The sequence below is a fragment of the Andrographis paniculata genome, unplaced genomic scaffold (assembly GCF_009805555.1).
Source record: "Andrographis paniculata isolate CXL003 unplaced genomic scaffold, ASM980555v1 Contig32END, whole genome shotgun sequence".
Classification (NCBI taxonomy): domain Eukaryota; kingdom Viridiplantae; phylum Streptophyta; class Magnoliopsida; order Lamiales; family Acanthaceae; genus Andrographis; species Andrographis paniculata.
The window spans coordinates 5,780,677-5,797,026 of record NW_026137565.1 but is presented as its reverse complement, the minus strand read 5'-3'; the positions used below and the strand labels follow the sequence as shown (position 1 = coordinate 5,797,026).

Genomic DNA, 16,350 nt, shown 5'->3' with positions numbered 1-16,350 from the left:
AAGTATATATATACTAAAACCTTAGAAAATGATGTTAACTAGGAGTATTAGATATAGAGTTTGTTTGTTTAATGTTTTAATTTTAAATGATTTTTTTTTATGTATAGTACAAAACATTGTATCGTATAAAAAAATAATATTTTGTATTAAATTATCGTATAAAAAACTAAATAAATACGTACTAGTTAGTGCAGCATATTGGAGGAGACCTGGGATCCACTTAGCTCCCAATCTCTCCCACTCCAAGATTCATTAACCAAACAAATCATGGAAATAGACTCACTTAATTATCTTCTCCTTTTCACCAATTTTATTTTTAAATATAAAATTTAATTATTATAATCATTATTATTATATTATTAAGCAACCAACCAACCACATGAAAAATCACGATTCGAAATCGACTTCAACATCATGTTCATGACGTAATTGTGACTGCAGATTCTTCTAGAAGCACTTCAAAATGTGATCACAAATCAAACAATGTTACCAAAACTTCTAACTAAATACTCTGCAGAAACACAAACAGGGAGCAATTTTACTGTTTTCATAGCCATTTTGCTGAAAAATTTAACCAGCAGATGTTATAAGATAGCCATTGTGAGTTTCCAAAGCTAGAGAAAACTAAGCAGCAATTTAACAAACTAAAAGATCACAGAAAGCTACCTTGCTCGACGGAGAAGGAACCTGTCGGCGTTCTTCGAGAACGATTAGTATCAGAATTTGGTGTATTCACAATATGTATGCACCCTGCAATGATGTTTATGTACCTGCATTTGCTTAATATACAAGATGAAAACATCGATCTGATTCTGCATATGAACAATAAAAATGTCGAAGGAAAGGGATTGCCATCACCACCATTGATGCGCGAGAACTCCCCTCTGTCGAAGGGAGGAGAAGAGCTCCAAACACTGAGCATACGTCTTTCGATACTTCTGGCGTCTCCTTCCTGGGCAGCATCCACGCCATCGATTGTAATGGCAAACGAGGAACATCTCGTCGATCAAGCAGATAGCTTCTGTCTCGATGAGTCTCGGGATTAACTGGAACTCGATCCCTTCCACATCCATCTTCACCACCACATAATCCATCTGCCCTACCGTGCTCTTCAACCACATTGCGAAATCGAATCCTCGGATCTTGTTCGTGTCTGCCATGAAATTACTGGAAGGTTGAACAGACTGAGTCCTCCCCATCCCTATATCTTTTTCGTCGTTCTTCCTACTCTGCTCCCGGCTAATTTCAAAAAACAATGTCTCGTTTCTAATCCAAGCAGAATTCGGCAACACGGTGAAGCCTTTCTTCCCGTAGCGTTCATCAGAAAATGCTGCATCCATGACTGCCCTCCCAATCACATACATTTCGAACTGTTTATCTTGTTTCGGATAGAGCTTCTCGAACCAACTGCGAATGCTGGCGCCATCGCCTCGTGTTCCAACATCGATGTATATATACCTGTTTTTGAAGCTTATGTCAGCCATTGTAGGAAGATACCTCACGTTCTTAATGTTCCTACTCAACGTGATCCATGGCTTCAATGGCTCTTCTTCAATCAATGGCTCTGCATTCCTAATCAAATCAAGCTTGTAGCGAGGGACAGAACATTTGCGTCCACTCTTACCTTTCACAGAACCTGCAGATCCTTCACGATCAGAAGCTCGATTCTTCTTCCTGAGTACGAGTTCGTGAAGAGGTAAATGATCTAAACCCCCAATTTCACGGAACTTAATCAGCTTGAATTTTCCGAGCAATCGAAGTAAGGACTGGAGTCTGTATTTGTCCCTAAACGATTTCGTGTGCACGACGAAGAATCCGCCCGGTTTTAGGGTTCTGGAGACTTCCCGAGCGAATTGAACCGGTTTCCGTGTCCGGTCGAGACCGGCGGCGCCGGAGAACTCAAAATCAAAGGTATCGTTCTTGAATGGCTGATTGAACAAATCAGCGTATCGAGTTCCTTGGGAGGACAATTTCTTGGAAGAAATTCCGATTGAATTGACGACGCCGATTTCTCTCAAGGCGCCGACCTCGTCGGCGGACTGAGTTTCGATGCAGAGAGAATTGGAATTCGTCGAGAGGATGCCTTCCGTAACGAGACCTTGGAAAACAGAGGTGTAGTAGTACAGACGACGGCGGTCGGCGGCGGAATTGAGAGACTGTGGGAAGAAGGAGAAGTCCGGGGAATAACACGACCGAGCCTTGATGGCGAGGATGAAAGCAAACCGAGCAACTAAAACCAGAACGCAGAACGAAATGAGACGCACCAGAATGCTGCTGAGGAAGACTTTGGCAATTGACTTCGACGGCGGAGTCTCCATGGAAGCATTTCAGAGCTTCTTGTAGGAGCGAAAGATAACCAAATTCAATTTTCTCTGAACTGGCGGTTGAAGGCGCAACTCTCTCTCTCTCTCTCTCTCTCTCACTCTCTGCTGGTTAGGGCCGAGAAAAGAGCCCAAGGCCCAATCTTCAACCGCAGGCCCGATCCGCTCTATCCACAAAGCTTTTGGATAACAGGACGAAGGATGTGGACGCCATCGAATCCAACTCCTCAATTCTTCTCCTCCATCTTACGCACCCAATCAACGAATTCAAAGACAGAACGGCGGCGGACGGCGGTGAAGAGCAGTCGTCTGGTAAAAGTTGGGCACGCCATAGTTTTTTCATCTTCTTAAATCTTAATCCCACCGATTCGAAATACTTTACCTTCTTGTTACTTCTTCTAATGTTGGTTGAACATTTACCGACATTGATAAACTCCTGAAGCCATGGCGATGCTTTTCCACTCATCTTCTCCGATGGCAAAGCCGTCGCAAGAACGTGTGGGAAAATTTTCAGGGTATCTTACCCAAGTAACGAGGTCCCAAACCTTTCCACTCAACAATGTGTTTTCCAAAGGTATGTCTACAGCCCAGGCAGCCATAGCTTCAAAAGACACTGCAGCTGCAACTGCTTTTACTCTGCCGAATTGGAGGTCAGGCAAGAATGATCCCAAAACCAGAGAACTCAAGCTGAATGATGCATTTTTATACCTGGAGTATATGGTGGAGAAAGGCCACAAACCTGATGTACCTAATGCTACTCAGTTGCTGTACGATCTCTGCAAATCGAGTAAGGTGAGGAAAGCTACTAGAGTGATGGAGATGATGGTTAAATCAGGAACCATACCTGATGCTGCTTCCTACACTTTCCTGGTGAACCATTTGTGCAGGCGAGGGAATGTTGGCCACGCGATGCAGCTAGTCGAAAGAATGGAGGAGTATGGCTATCCGACGAACACAGTCACTTATAATTCTCTTGTTAGAGGGTTATGCATGCGGGGGAACTTGAACCAGTCCCTCCATTTCGTCGAGAGGCTGATGCAGAAAGGGCTGGTCCCGAATGCATTCACCTATTCGATCTTGCTCGAGGCAGCTTACAAGGAGAAGGGGGTCGACGAGGCCATGAGGTTGTTGGATCATATCATAGCCAAAGGTGGGAATCCGAATCTTGTGAGCTACAATGTGATTCTAACCGGTTTGTGTAAGGAGGGCCGGGTTGAGGAGGCGATGCAGTTCTTTAGGGAATTACCAGCCAAGGGATTCAATCCTAATGTTGTGAGCTACAATATATTGTTGAGGAGTTTGTGCTACGATGGGCGTTGGGATGAAGCGAATAAGCTTCTTGCGGAGATGGGTGATGATGACAGATTGCCGTCCATTGTGACCTACAATATCTTGATTGGCTCACTTGCTGTGCACGGATTAGTTGACCAGGCAATCGAGGTTTTGGATGAGCTGTTCCGGGATGGCCAGTTCAAACCGGATGCCGCGAGCTACAACCCAGTTCTTGTGCGTCTCTGCAAAGAGAGGAAAGTGGATGATGTTATGAAATGTCTTGATCAAATGGTAGTTAGGAACTGTAATCCGAATGAGGGAACATATAATGCTATAGCGTTGCTGTGCGAGGAAGGTATGGTGCAAGAAGCGTTCTCTATCATTCAGAGTTTGAGAACTAAGCTAGATTCGTCTATCCATGATTTCTACCGAACCGTTGTATCAAGTTTGTGCAAGAAAGGGAACACTTACGCGGCATTCCAGTTGCTGTATAAAATGACATCCCGCGGGTTCACTCCTGACTCCTATACCTATTCGTCGCTGATACGAGGATTGTGTTCAGAGAGAATGTTGGATGCTGCCATGGAGGTTTTCATAGTCATGGAAGAACACGGCTTTCTGCCTGATGTTGATAATTATAACGCTCTTGTGCTCGGGCTCTGCAAGCTGCAAAGAACAGATTTATCAATTGAAGTGTTGGAGAGGATGATCGAGAAGGGTTACATGCCAAATGAGACTACTTACACAATTCTAGTCGAAGGGATCATTCACGAGCAAGAGAAGGTGCTGGCAACAGATCTGTTGAAGGAGTTGCAAGCCAGACGAGTCATTAGCTACAACACAATAGAGAGGCTTACTATGCAATATGACCTTGAAAGTCATTTGAATTAAGTCATAATTCATGGCATGACAAGACTAAGAATCCGGTGTTCCTTCTGTGAGATGGCTGCATCAACAATGGTAAGTCACTGCGTACATTTTGAGACAGATAACTGGCTTCATACCACATTCATTTTATTGTAGCTCGGGCTGAAATCAAAACTTGGTACAACACTTACCATCATGCTTTATGTAAACATGCACAGTTGTTCTTAGTTCTATTGTATTCTAACATTTGGAAGAATATATGAAACTCATACAATGTTCATCTTCTCCATGGCTGTGTTTTACAACATACCACACATCATTTTTATTCAAAACATGCCATCAAATATCCATTTTCCATTGATGGCTACTAAGTTCTGTGGCCATCTTCCACCTGTGTGCAACATGGGAAAGCCCTCACAAACACAAACAAGGCATTTTATTTTATGTAAATCCAGAACATTAAAAGTTCAAAATCCTGTGTTTCCAAAAAATGATGCAAAGGGCAAAATCAAACATGTCTTACGTATCAATCAATCCACGAATATCACAACCAAGATAATCAACAGGCAAGTAGTTTGAAGCATAATTTGGAAATGGATTGGATGGCAGAACAAGTATAACAAAGATGTACTCTTAATTATTAAATTCAGAAAACATGTAAATGGGTTCAATCGACCTAAACATAAATTGATAGTCAAACAAAATCTCTCACAGAAAAGAATAGGTTAAAAGTAAATTTCTTTAGCAGAGAACTTGCTCCCATGGAACCTTGCTTCCAAGTATCAGGCAAAGGCAAAATAGAAGCTGGCCACTGCAAAAGAAGCATCTTTATTCCCATTCCAATTCCCTACTTGGATCTCTGCCTCATCTTTCGGCGTTTTCTCTTCAACCTTCTCATGCGCTTCTTCTTCCACTGAAATGCATTGTAAGATACATGATTAAATTAATGGTGAAATTATTGTCAATTACAACACTCAAAGCATTCTTTGATGATACTTTTTGGTACTATTTCAAGAACAACGTATACCACAATGCACAATTCAACTCCTGATCCAACAACTCAATCGGCTTAACTATAAGAAAACGAGAATGGCTTATATTTCCAATATAAAGAAAATGGTTATTTGCATCTCTACTACTAAGAAATACAAATGCAGATTGGACTCTGAGCATGTCGACTCAAAATTCTTCCAGAACTCCAGAAGGATTTCCCAGAGCCTGATATCAAAATACGAACAGTACCATGGAAAAGCACAAGCTGAAAACAGCGTCCACCTTTAAGTGTACGCAAACCTAGCACAACTATTATGCCAAAAATAAATAAATAATAAATAAATAAAAATCGTTGCAACGAACAATTACGGGGGGAAAATTTCACAGGTTGGCAAGGAAAGCTAAATACTACAAAAGCAAATAGACCGACGGAAAAAATTAGACGAAGTCGTTCGGCGTAAAATACAAAAATTGAGGTCACGGATACAACGATTCGTGTACCAATAACAATTGAAACTTAAACATAAACATAAACTGCAAATGCATACAACAATCAATCAAGTATTAAGAGCAGAACCACCAACCTTCGCTCTCATGTTGACTCCGAACACTCCTCACTCCGAACACTCCTCACTCCGTCGATGCGAACTGGTGCCGACGATCTGTGATAAACGCCTCTACTCTGAAACTATATATGAATCGTTAAAAGAGCAAAACCCTAATTACCCAGTAGGAGTCCTTGATATATTTCTGGGCCCATCTGGCCCAAACCAAGAATTGTGATAAATTTAGTAAAAATAAATAAATAAAGGTTTTGTTTATAGATTTATTATTATTATTTTTTAACTAAAAACTGTACATATTTTTATTATTTTAAAATAAAATAAAATAAAATATTGATGTTATTCTTGACATAAAAATATATATTAAATATAATATCTTTAAGAAATTAAATATATTAATAGTGAAATAGAAGTCCTAAATTTATAAGTTTCATTGATCCTTACTACCCATCATTTTTTAATCTATGATTTGTTATTGTAGTGGGTTGTTGTGTGTATATATATTTTCCTTTTTACCATTTTTTGATATTTTTATGTAAAATAGTTATTAGGTTTGATATTTAAAAAAAATGTATATTTGACTTGTTATTGTTTTTTTTTTAAGAAAAAAAAGAAATAGCAATAACTTTGTTTTAAAAAACAAAAAATAAATAAAAACAAACATCTATTTTTAGTTAAAAAAACATATTTAATAATCTTTTTTATATATAAAATTATCATCCTATTTCAAGTCAAAACTAATAAACCAAAAAACATGGGTCCGTTTGTAATGGGGTTTTTAATTTTAAATATTAAAATTTTGATTTAAAATAATTTTTTAATATGATATAAATATAGGTTAGTCTATAACTCCACCCAATTTGATTATATTTAAAAATAAAACAGTTTTTGCACAATATTTTAAATAAAAGATAAATATCTTTATACAATATTTATTTTTTTTATTAGTTTTTTTCTCTTTTTTTTAATAACATGTGAATAGCAGCCGTTACATAATAATATATACTAATAAAGTCTTGATCGAACTTAATATTATGCAAATTAAATTCAAAAAAGACAAATCACATTAGGTGAACATTAAGCGTGCAACATTTTTTTTTTATATATATACAATATCTATTTTTTCATTAATTGGTTAAAGGTACATGTGGAACAAAGGTGTTAACTAATAAAAAAAACTTATTGATTATATTACATAAAAAATACAAAATATATAATATATAAATTATATTTATTCATAAAAGAAAATGAACAATTTAAAATATTTAATATGAAATATTATACTGCAGTGTAAATATTTTTTGTGTGTACTTATCATCAAAAAAAAATTTAAAACTATAAAATAACACACCCAATTTGAACCTATATAAAATACAGGCATGTTATTTACTGTCCACGGCACAGGCGTCAATAATAGTGGCAGCGGTTCCATTAATTTTATTCGATTTAAATAAAAAAAAATAGAAATAAAATAGGGATGGAATGGTCAGTGACGCAGTCACGTTGCCCATCATTATGTATGTATATATTTCTCAGTATGTATAAGTTATGTATGTATGTATGGCCATTCAATTTCAATTCAGCTCCTCGCCCGCCTCTGAAACCGCATTTCTTCTTTCTTCTTCTTCTTCAGATCTTAACGGATAAGCACAAGCATGGATGGATCTCCACAATATTTTACTGTTACCCTCTGGTTGGTGCCAGTTTCACTTTAACCCATTTCCTCTTGCTTCCCCGCTTCCCAGAACCTTCCCAAATTCGAGATTCAGATGCTATAGAGAGAGAGATATGTCATCCTTGCTTTTCCTTTGACCCGCGGACCGACGTGACGTGTTCTATCGCCATTGGATTGCAAGGAGGACCCCGCTGTACCAGATTTGCTATTTCTGCGTACCACCGGATGCTGCTGGTACGACCGCTTCACAACAAACGCCATACACTTTCGCAGTTGAGGTATCTGCAAACCCTAGATAACCACATTTATTTATTTTTCCTCTTGCTGTGTTTAATATCTCTTGGCGGTTTCTGTTGTTGACGTGGTTTGCGTGCTGCGTTTTACTGTTTTTTAGCCGGAGAGTGTTTTTTCTGAAGTTTTGTTGCGTAATTCTGCTGTGGAATTATAGTTAGTTGCATGATCGTCGGAGATGGCATCCGCATGCGTGAACAATGTCGGAATGTCGACGGAGAATTTTCTGGACTGTTCTACGGGGAAGTTCACCTCTTACGGCTGGTTGAGTCCGAGGATTTCTTTCAGTCGTGAGGTTACAGATGAGGATGCATTTAAAACCTCCGCCGCTACTAAGAATCGCTCGGCGACGGACAATGCGGGGAATGAGAAGCTAGATGAGCCAGATCCAGAATTCTCTGGGAAAGATTACCTGGAATTTGAGTTTCGCCTCGAAGATCCGGCGATAATGCTGCCGGCGGATCAGTTGTTCTCGGACGGAAAACTTGTTCCGTTGCAGCAGTCTACGGTCAGGCAGTCCATGGAATCGGTGCCAGCATCGTCTGATGTCAAATCCCCAGATACGCCTGTGTTTCGTCTCAGAAGCGAAATATCCTCCACAGAGACCTATTTGTTCTCTCCGAAGGCACCTAGATGCTCAAGTCGCTGGAAGGAGCTGCTTGGCTTGAAGAAATTGTACCAGAATAGCAGCTCGAAGCAGGAAGATCTTAGGAAGGAATCTTTATTATCCTCTCATGGTCACACTCACAGCAAAAACTATACCTCCAGAAGCCTAAAGAACTTCCTACACCGCAGCTCGAAATCCTCGTTAAATGCGTCAAATGATGCATCGATAAGCCTTCCGTTGTTGAAGGACCCCGATAGTGAGTCCGTTTCGATATCCTCTCGGCTTTCTCTATCATCCTCTTCATCAGGCCATGAACACGAAGATCTTCCTCGACTTTCTCTCGATTCAGATAGACCGAGTAGTATTTCTCGTAACTCTCAGACCACCAGCAATCTCTCCAGAGTTCGAGTGGTCAAGCGCAGGTCAGCATTGTCATCGGAAAACTCTACAGCTCCCACGCGAACTGGCCGGAGTCCGATAAGAAGAGCTTCTGAATCTAACGTTCCAGTACGAGGAGTTTCCGTTGATAGTCCTCGAATGAACGCTTCAGGTAAAATTGTGTTCCACAGCTTGGAGAGAAGTTCCAGCAGTCCGAGCACATTCAATGGCGGACCCAGATATAAACACCGAGGGATGGAGAGGTCGTATTCCGCCAACGTCCGAGTAACTCCGGTTCTCAATGTTCCTGTCTGCTCAATTCGAGGCTCATCCAAATCTGGTGTGTTTGGTTTTCCTCTATTCTCCTCGCCACAGAAGAAGGAAAGTGGAGGCAGCACACACACCGGAAACAGAACTCACCATAATCACAACAGGAGCCGCGCGGATCGAATTTAACAAAGTAAGCAGATCTCTAATTTCATGCTAATACCTAATCAACACTCTCCTTAATTTGTTCTTCATTCTGCTTGGATTTCAACGTTCGCTCCTCCTTTTGCCTTTTCCTTTTAACATTTTCAGATTTTTCTACTGTATGTACATATGCTATATGAACCCGAGATCTGTATTTTTCTAGCTGATTTGCGTTTGCATATGATTCATCGCTTACTTCGCCTGCTTTTTTCTCTTAATCGAGTCCATTTCAAAAACCTAATCGAGATAATCCCTGGCGTAGCTGTTAAGATTGTTCTTATTCCCCATCGCATCCATCCGTTGCTTTTGGTTAGCGGAAAGTGACATGGAATCTCTGTTTCTTCCACTTTTCAAAAAAGTTGTTTTCTCCTTTTCATCGATCTGCTTGCTTTGAGGAGCATAAGCATAGAGATAGATAGCATGAGTTTGTTCCTGCATGTGAATTCTTCTGTCATTGACATCATTCCGCGCTTCCGTCCCACGCGCCCCTGTGAGACTGGGTACGCCTTTCAATAACTATATATATATATATATGACACGCGCTCCGTTTTCCGCACATTTCGCATTCACTGTTGCATTGGTAGTACACATGCTCTCTCGTAAATTGCTTTCTCTAATTTTATTTTTCATTTTACTCACTGAGTCCTTTGTTTCTTGCACATCCATATCCATGGTGAATGTATTTATTTTATTAAATTTATTTTCAGTTTAATTAATTTGTGATTTAGCAAATTGAAAGAGGTGTATTATTAATTAATAGGGGTTGGTTGCGTGAATAGGAAGCTGGGTAATTTGTCTCTCATCATCAATGCTTGTCTCCCTTAGCATAAGAATATCTTGTGGACGCAGACCCCTTGATTGGCTCCATTCAATAATGAAATGTTGCTTTCTAGCCTGTGTATCTCTTGACTGCATCTTTCTACAACATCACATTAAATTGCACTTGCTGCTTTTCACTAAGATTATTGGTTTTCTTTGATTAGCTTATTAGGAAATTTTTATGTGTTTTTGAACTTGTTGTTATACATTTACTTGGCCCTCTTTTCTTTTTTTATCAGTCACACTACTTTTAATTTACTTCCATATTGATGAAAGTGTCTCTATGTTTTCTCATGCATATTTTCAATGTGCTGTTTGCCACACGAGCAAATCATTTTTGTCTTTTTTTTGCTTCACAATTAGTGTGTTTTGTGTCATGCATAATAATAATAATAAGTCTGATTTAATTATTTTATTTCCAATATGTATGTATGTATGGATGTTTGTGTGTGGGCTGTGTATATATATAGATTAGCTTGTAGGTAGGGATCGTGGATTGGAATCAGGGATTGGGAAAAAGAACGTGACTGATGAACTGTCGTATCGCTGTTTGAGATTCCCATTTGCTTCCCATCTCTGGCTCTGTCTCCTCTTGTTATTATCATTTACTACTACTTGCTTTTAATAAATAATGTATATATATATATATGTGTTATATTCTAATTAAAAAGAAGTATATATATATATATATATGTGTGCGCGCGCGCGTGTAATTTCATGGCTAGCTGTTTTGAACGAGAGATTCCTTTCTGGAATTAATTGTAACCTCCAATTATCATCATATCATAATAACAAATCATTCCAAATATACAAATGAGTAATACAACATACCCAAAATAATTAAATATGGCTAGTGCTGTGTTTTCCCTCCGTCTTGCGGAGGAGTTTTAGAAATATTAGTATTATGTTAGGATAAAATAAAAAAATTAAATTAATTTTATTAGTATTATATGATATAAAAGTAATGATTTTTATGTAATATATTATAAATTGTAAAGGTATTTGTAATGTTAGGTAGATAGTACCATTATTAAAAAAGAAATTGATATTTTGTTATAAAATTATCAAAATAGAAAAATAAATAGATTGTTAAGGGACAAGATTGTTAAGGGGTAATACATTTTGAATATTATTTTTGCTTTGTATAGAAGATATTTTTAGTGTAATATTCTTTATTAAAAATAGCATATACTTTCTCCATTCAATGGCAATCTTCCCATTTTACTTTTGCACGAAATTAGTATTTTATAAATATGTAGTGTTAAAAGTAATGTAATGTCTATTTTACCCTTAAAAAAGTAATGTGAAAAGTTAAAAATAAAAGTATTTTGATATTTGGTTGAGAATTATTTTTTATAAAAAAGGGAAATATAAAATTTTAATTTGGACATAGTATGATGAAAAATGAGAAATTTAGTATATGTTTTTATTATGAAAAAGAAGTCTAAATAAACATATTACATAGTAGTTTCTTTTAAGGTGAAAAGTGCATCCATACTTTGGAAATGCACATCGAAAGGGCATATCAAAAAAGTTGTTTTTATTGAAAGAAACAAACAATGTGATTACCTTTGGAACCGCAATGTGTTCTTTTCTGCCTCAGAATCTCACACCTTTTACTCCCAATAAAATTCAACATCCATACATATATAAAAACAAAATGAAAATTTTGATTTTGAAGACAAGGATATATAATGAAGAAGAAATGTAAATGGGTAGAATTAAAAGTGGGAAATCGTTGTTATGTGGTTAGTAGTTTAATGATTGGGTAGTTATATACAATCTGAATCTGAATCAGAATCAGATGAACTTCATCCCTAACCATATTCGAATTACAGCATAGTATAGTGTTCAATTTTTGGTCCCCCTCCACACCATCACTGGGCACTGGGAAATCACGTGACCATTTCTCATTCCATATAGTCTTTTTTTTTTGTCGTTTCCCCACCAAGAACAGTAATCATTCCATAAAGGAATGCTGTAATCTTTTAATAATAATAATAAATAAATTCAGGCACTGTATAGACGCATAAATTATTGAAGTGGAACAGAGGGACCAGACAGGTTTGTGCATTTCTGTACTTTGCTGCACTGACGCCTACAACACTGTGCAATGAATTTAGGCCTTTTTCTTTTTTTTTATAATTACTGCGTAAATTCAAAAATCTTTTTTCTTGAAAAAAGTAAAAAATAAAAAATCGTATATATACGTAGGGTTGAGTCCAATAGCTCTTCAGTGTATTTAAATGTAATTTGCAATTTATATTTGTTGGGTTGGTCAACTAACACTAATACGATATTGTCCGATTTGGGCTTATTTATTTTCGAATATTCTCCAAAAGCATCGTACTAATAAAGTTCACTTAGGAATGTAAAATTTTCTTTACAACTAGAACTTAGATTTGCACCTCACCAATATTTTCTTAAAAAAAAATAATACTTTGGATATATTAATGTTTTGAGTGAATATGAAATTAAAAAAGTGATATGTGGTACAAATTTGAATGTAAAAAGGAATATATTTCAGTGAAATGTGCCTATTCACCCAACCAAGCAAGGATGGCTAAGGGGGTTTCTATTTTTTTTTTTTTTTTTTTTTAATTTATATTTTATACTCCCTCCCTCCCAGAAAATATGAACTATTAATGTAGATACGAGAAATTAGGTAAAGTATAATTAGTAAATAATTAAGAAGTATATTAGTAAAAATAATTATTATTTAGTAAAAATAATTATAGATTAAGATTAAGATAAATAAATAATTTAATTAAAATTAAGAAAATTATAAAATTTAAAATTTAAAATGCGATTAAAGCGCATAATTATATTTCCAAAAATAGAAATGATAATTTACGTGAAACGGATGAAAATATAAAATAGGGACAAATTATGTAGGACGGAGGGAGTATTTAATATGTAATTATATATAATATTTTGTAAAAATAAAAATAATTTTATTTATAAAAAAATTAATCCAAATTACTTACATAGCCAAATAAGAATAAATCAACATCATATTGATTTATATTCGATATACTATATGAAACATAAAAACAATATAAGTATAAGTATAACTTGTCTTATCAAATCTAATTTGCAAATTATATTAAGTTAGGTTTATTCACAGTGCGTTGGTCGAGTATGATATTATTAAAAAAAAAAAAAAAAAAATCTTTTATTCAAACTAACACATAATAATATACATAAAATTTGTGCGGCCTTTTGACTATGACATATTTGTATTATATTGTTTATGTTGTTTATATTAATAATAATAACTTCGTTATATAATTGAGAATTAATGCTTATTGGGCCAGATATTTAAATTGGGCCTAAGTAAAGTTCTAGAAATAAGTGAAAATATTAAATGCAAACAGCTATAATTAATGAAATCAAGAGGTAGGTGGGTAGATAATTAAAGCGTTACAGTAATGCCGATCTCAAGAGTTCTTGGGTTTATCGAAATGGCTGCATTTTCATGAGGAGGACAGGTGGAGGAACGTGCTTGGCGTTGAAAGAATGGCGCGCGCTGCGGCGGGGCTTTTGGTAGCGGCGTGGTAAATGTTCGCACTTGACTGCGGAAAGTTGCACTGGTGGAGCTTCTGCAGATTGGCGTCGCTCAGGTTGTTTATTTATTGATTGCGTTGTCTTGATTCCCCCTTTGCTGGCTATGGATCTTATCTTTTAGGTATGTTTATACGCATTGCGTTTGAATCGTTTCTGCTTTGTGTGTTTCATCTAAAAATGTGAACACTCTGCCTGCTGTAGAATGGACTTTCAACACATTAGCAACTTGAAGTGGTTCAGGAGTCTGTTGATTTGAGGATCATTAAAATATATTGTTATTGCATCTTGAGAACATCTTTTTGTTGTTAAATTATAAATCATTATGAAATTTACATTTCAAACTTCAAAGTTATGGGGTATTCCAAGTTGTTTAATGAATATCCATATCATCTTGATGAGCTTCCATTTCTGGTGTATATTGTTCATGGTTGCTTGCATAAAAATCTTCAAAATGGAACATTTGAAAATCTTGCAATCTGTGTAATAGGGAACCTGTAGTTTTCTCATATGTGTAGCATTGTAATTGATCCATTAACGAAACTATTATCAATTGAATAGAACTATTTACTTGCTGAATGCATTTTCTCAATGATTTTGTTTGGCCTTTATTGATAGCAAGTCAAGATATTCTTTAACCTATTTGAGATCATTCCAACATATCTGACTCTTTTGATAAGTATGCTTCTCTTCGAGCAATTCCCTGGAATATTGATTAATGTTTAGTTCTCTTTTGCAGCAACTATTCCTCATTAACAAGCACAGTCATATCTAGCTCTTTGCATCAATTTAAAATCATCCTTATGATTGACTCCTTTTTTCAAGGATGCAGGTCTTGCATCTTACAACAAGTTATTTAACATTGGGGCTTAATATGCAACGTTTTTGTAAATAATAAAAGCTATTACCACCATGGATTCATTTATCAAACCTTCTTTGATTTTTTATTTTAATTTTTTTGTAGTTGTATTGCTTCAGTGAACATTTTAGTTTCTTTCATACTTTGTTTTAAAGCCTGGTCCACATCTAATTAACTTTTTTCAGATATCCTTCAAGCTTCTCACTCAAAGCTTCGAGAAACAATGTAATAGTTATTTGTGATTTGAGCTCCATCACCTAGTCCCTTGTTAGCAGTTGAAGTAAAATATTTCATATTCTTTTATCGGACCCATTGATTCCGTTTCCTTCATCAATTTACATCAACTTTTTGCTTGGTCTGTCAAATCTCCAAGTCTGTTTTCTTCAGATGAATTTATGTACTTGAAAACGTGTTAAAACACAATAATTTTGCAAAGGAAGTTAGGTATGGGAGGTTGAAAAATAGTTGAACTGGTGAAAGGCATGGAGTTTAATCAATTTTTTGGTGAATTTCTCGAAGAGAAGCTGAAATGGAGTCCATATGATCTTGGAATTTTCACTGGTTGATGGAGCGTTCAATTTGAGGACAATTATACAAATTAAGGAGAAATTTTTTGTTTATGTTGTCATGATTGACACGAGTTTAGGTGTTTATATAGGCACACTTCCGAACCCCACCCCCCCCCCCCCCCTCCACCAATTAAACACCATTATATGTACTTTGGTAGCTGTTTAAACTCAATGGCAGCATTACACATTAATTGCTTTCTATAAAACTGGATTTTGTACTACTTTTACCTCTGATCATAATATAATATGAAATGGATCTATAATAGAACAGAGTTTCCGGGTATTCACTTTCCCTTCTTTACATTTTTGTTGAAATATCAGCATGTGTTGATTGATTTTTCCTTGTAGAACCTGGCTGCAAAGTGAATGAAAAAATTAAACAAAACTGTAGCCACACTTAGCATTGACAAATTTGTCATTTCTGGCAGGTGCAAATGGATTCAAAACTCAGGAAGAAAGATGATAAATGGAACCAGATAAAACTGAGATAGATATCCATTCATGCATATCCATCTCTGAAAAGGAGGCTTGTTTGAATTTTAAATCATTCAAAGCACTAGGACAAAGGCAACAATCACCTCCATTTTTGGCTGCCTGGTGGCCATGATGACGATGTTCGGGCTTTTGCCAAAATAAGCTTTCGACAGCGCCCATATCATTTGGCATCATAGCAGTGGTTCATTATCAGCATTATTGCAGATGAAAGTGCTCTGGTTCTTATCACAATAGCAGCCAGGAATGTTCATCTGATCCATATGGTTCTTACCATTTTGTCTATTGAAGTTGTAGAGAAAGTTTTCAAGTCTTGTTAAAAGTCCACATCCGTGAAGAAGAAGAAGAAGAAGATCTGAGTTTGTAAATCTTCTCCATAAATTTCAGCTCTAGTTGTTGAAGATGCAATCCAAGTTGAATTAATGAAGCAGCAAAAAGAGACACCATTATTTGAAAAGGGCAAAATCATATAGTATTAAATTTCTACAAATGCCACCAGAAAGTTGTTCTGTAATTTGACTTTCCATAACTTGTTCTTTTCTTCTTGCTTCTACCTTAAACTTCTATTCCCTAACAAAATACTCACATCAACAATAATAGTAATCTTTT

The 16,350-nt window shown here is 36.3% G+C and overlaps 3 protein-coding genes and 1 long non-coding RNA gene across 7 annotated transcripts; 3 read left to right on the top strand and 1 right to left on the bottom strand.

The window, feature by feature from the left end:
• Positions 1-425: 425 nt before the first annotated feature.
• LOC127247557 (uncharacterized) lies at positions 426-2,318 on the bottom strand. 3 transcript variants are annotated; one of them, XM_051269456.1, is made up of 2 exons: positions 862-2,318; positions 426-750 (listed from the first exon to the last, which is right to left on the bottom strand). In XM_051269456.1, the coding sequence occupies exons 1-2, from the start codon at positions 2,316-2,318 to the stop codon at positions 717-719; spliced, it is 1,491 nt and encodes a 496-aa protein (XP_051125413.1). In that variant the 3' UTR covers positions 426-716. The 3 variants fall into 3 exon arrangements, 1 of the variants encoding a protein (XP_051125413.1); XR_007837894.1 differs by having other exon boundaries at positions 434-561; positions 667-2,318; XR_007837895.1 differs by having other exon boundaries at positions 483-511; positions 667-2,318.
• Positions 2,319-2,765: 447 nt separating this feature from the next.
• Positions 2,766-4,747, top strand: LOC127247556 (pentatricopeptide repeat-containing protein At1g79080, chloroplastic). 2 transcript variants are annotated; one of them, XM_051269455.1, is made up of 2 exons: positions 2,978-3,113; positions 3,209-4,747. In XM_051269455.1, exons 1-2 carry the CDS (start codon positions 3,013-3,015, stop codon positions 4,482-4,484), a joined length of 1,377 nt encoding a protein of 458 aa, XP_051125412.1. In that variant the 5' UTR covers positions 2,978-3,012; the 3' UTR covers positions 4,485-4,747. The 2 variants fall into 2 exon arrangements, with proteins under 2 accessions (XP_051125410.1, XP_051125412.1); XM_051269453.1 differs by having other exon boundaries at positions 2,766-4,747.
• Positions 4,748-7,419: 2,672 nt separating this feature from the next.
• On the top strand, positions 7,420-11,013 carry LOC127247124 (uncharacterized). The gene is made up of 2 exons (XM_051268843.1): positions 7,420-7,969; positions 8,140-11,013. The coding sequence occupies exon 2, from the start codon at positions 8,161-8,163 to the stop codon at positions 9,421-9,423; it is 1,263 nt and encodes a 420-aa protein (XP_051124800.1). The 5' UTR covers positions 7,420-7,969; positions 8,140-8,160; the 3' UTR covers positions 9,424-11,013.
• A 2,655-nt stretch (positions 11,014-13,668) lies between these two features.
• On the top strand, positions 13,669-16,301 carry LOC127247157 (uncharacterized). Its single transcript, XR_007837816.1, has 2 exons — positions 13,669-13,945; positions 15,678-16,301. It is a non-coding gene; the product is annotated as an uncharacterized LOC127247157 (long non-coding RNA).
• The last annotated feature ends 49 nt before the right edge of the window (positions 16,302-16,350 follow it).

Bases quoted from the DNA above. Each gene is read 5' to 3' on its own strand.
- LOC127247557 (XM_051269456.1), bottom strand. From the start codon at position 2,318: ATGGAGACTCCGCCGTCGAAGTCAATTGCCAAAGTCTTCCTCAGCAGC. The intron at 751-861 runs GTGGTGATGGCA...ACATCATTGCAG, and splicing joins GGAGTTCTCGCGCATCAATG to GGTGCATACATATTGTGAAT.
- LOC127247556 (XM_051269453.1), top strand. From the start codon at position 2,766: ATGGCGATGCTTTTCCACTCATCTTCTCCGATGGCAAAGCCGTCGCAA.
- LOC127247124 (XM_051268843.1), top strand. From the start codon at position 8,161: ATGGCATCCGCATGCGTGAACAATGTCGGAATGTCGACGGAGAATTTT.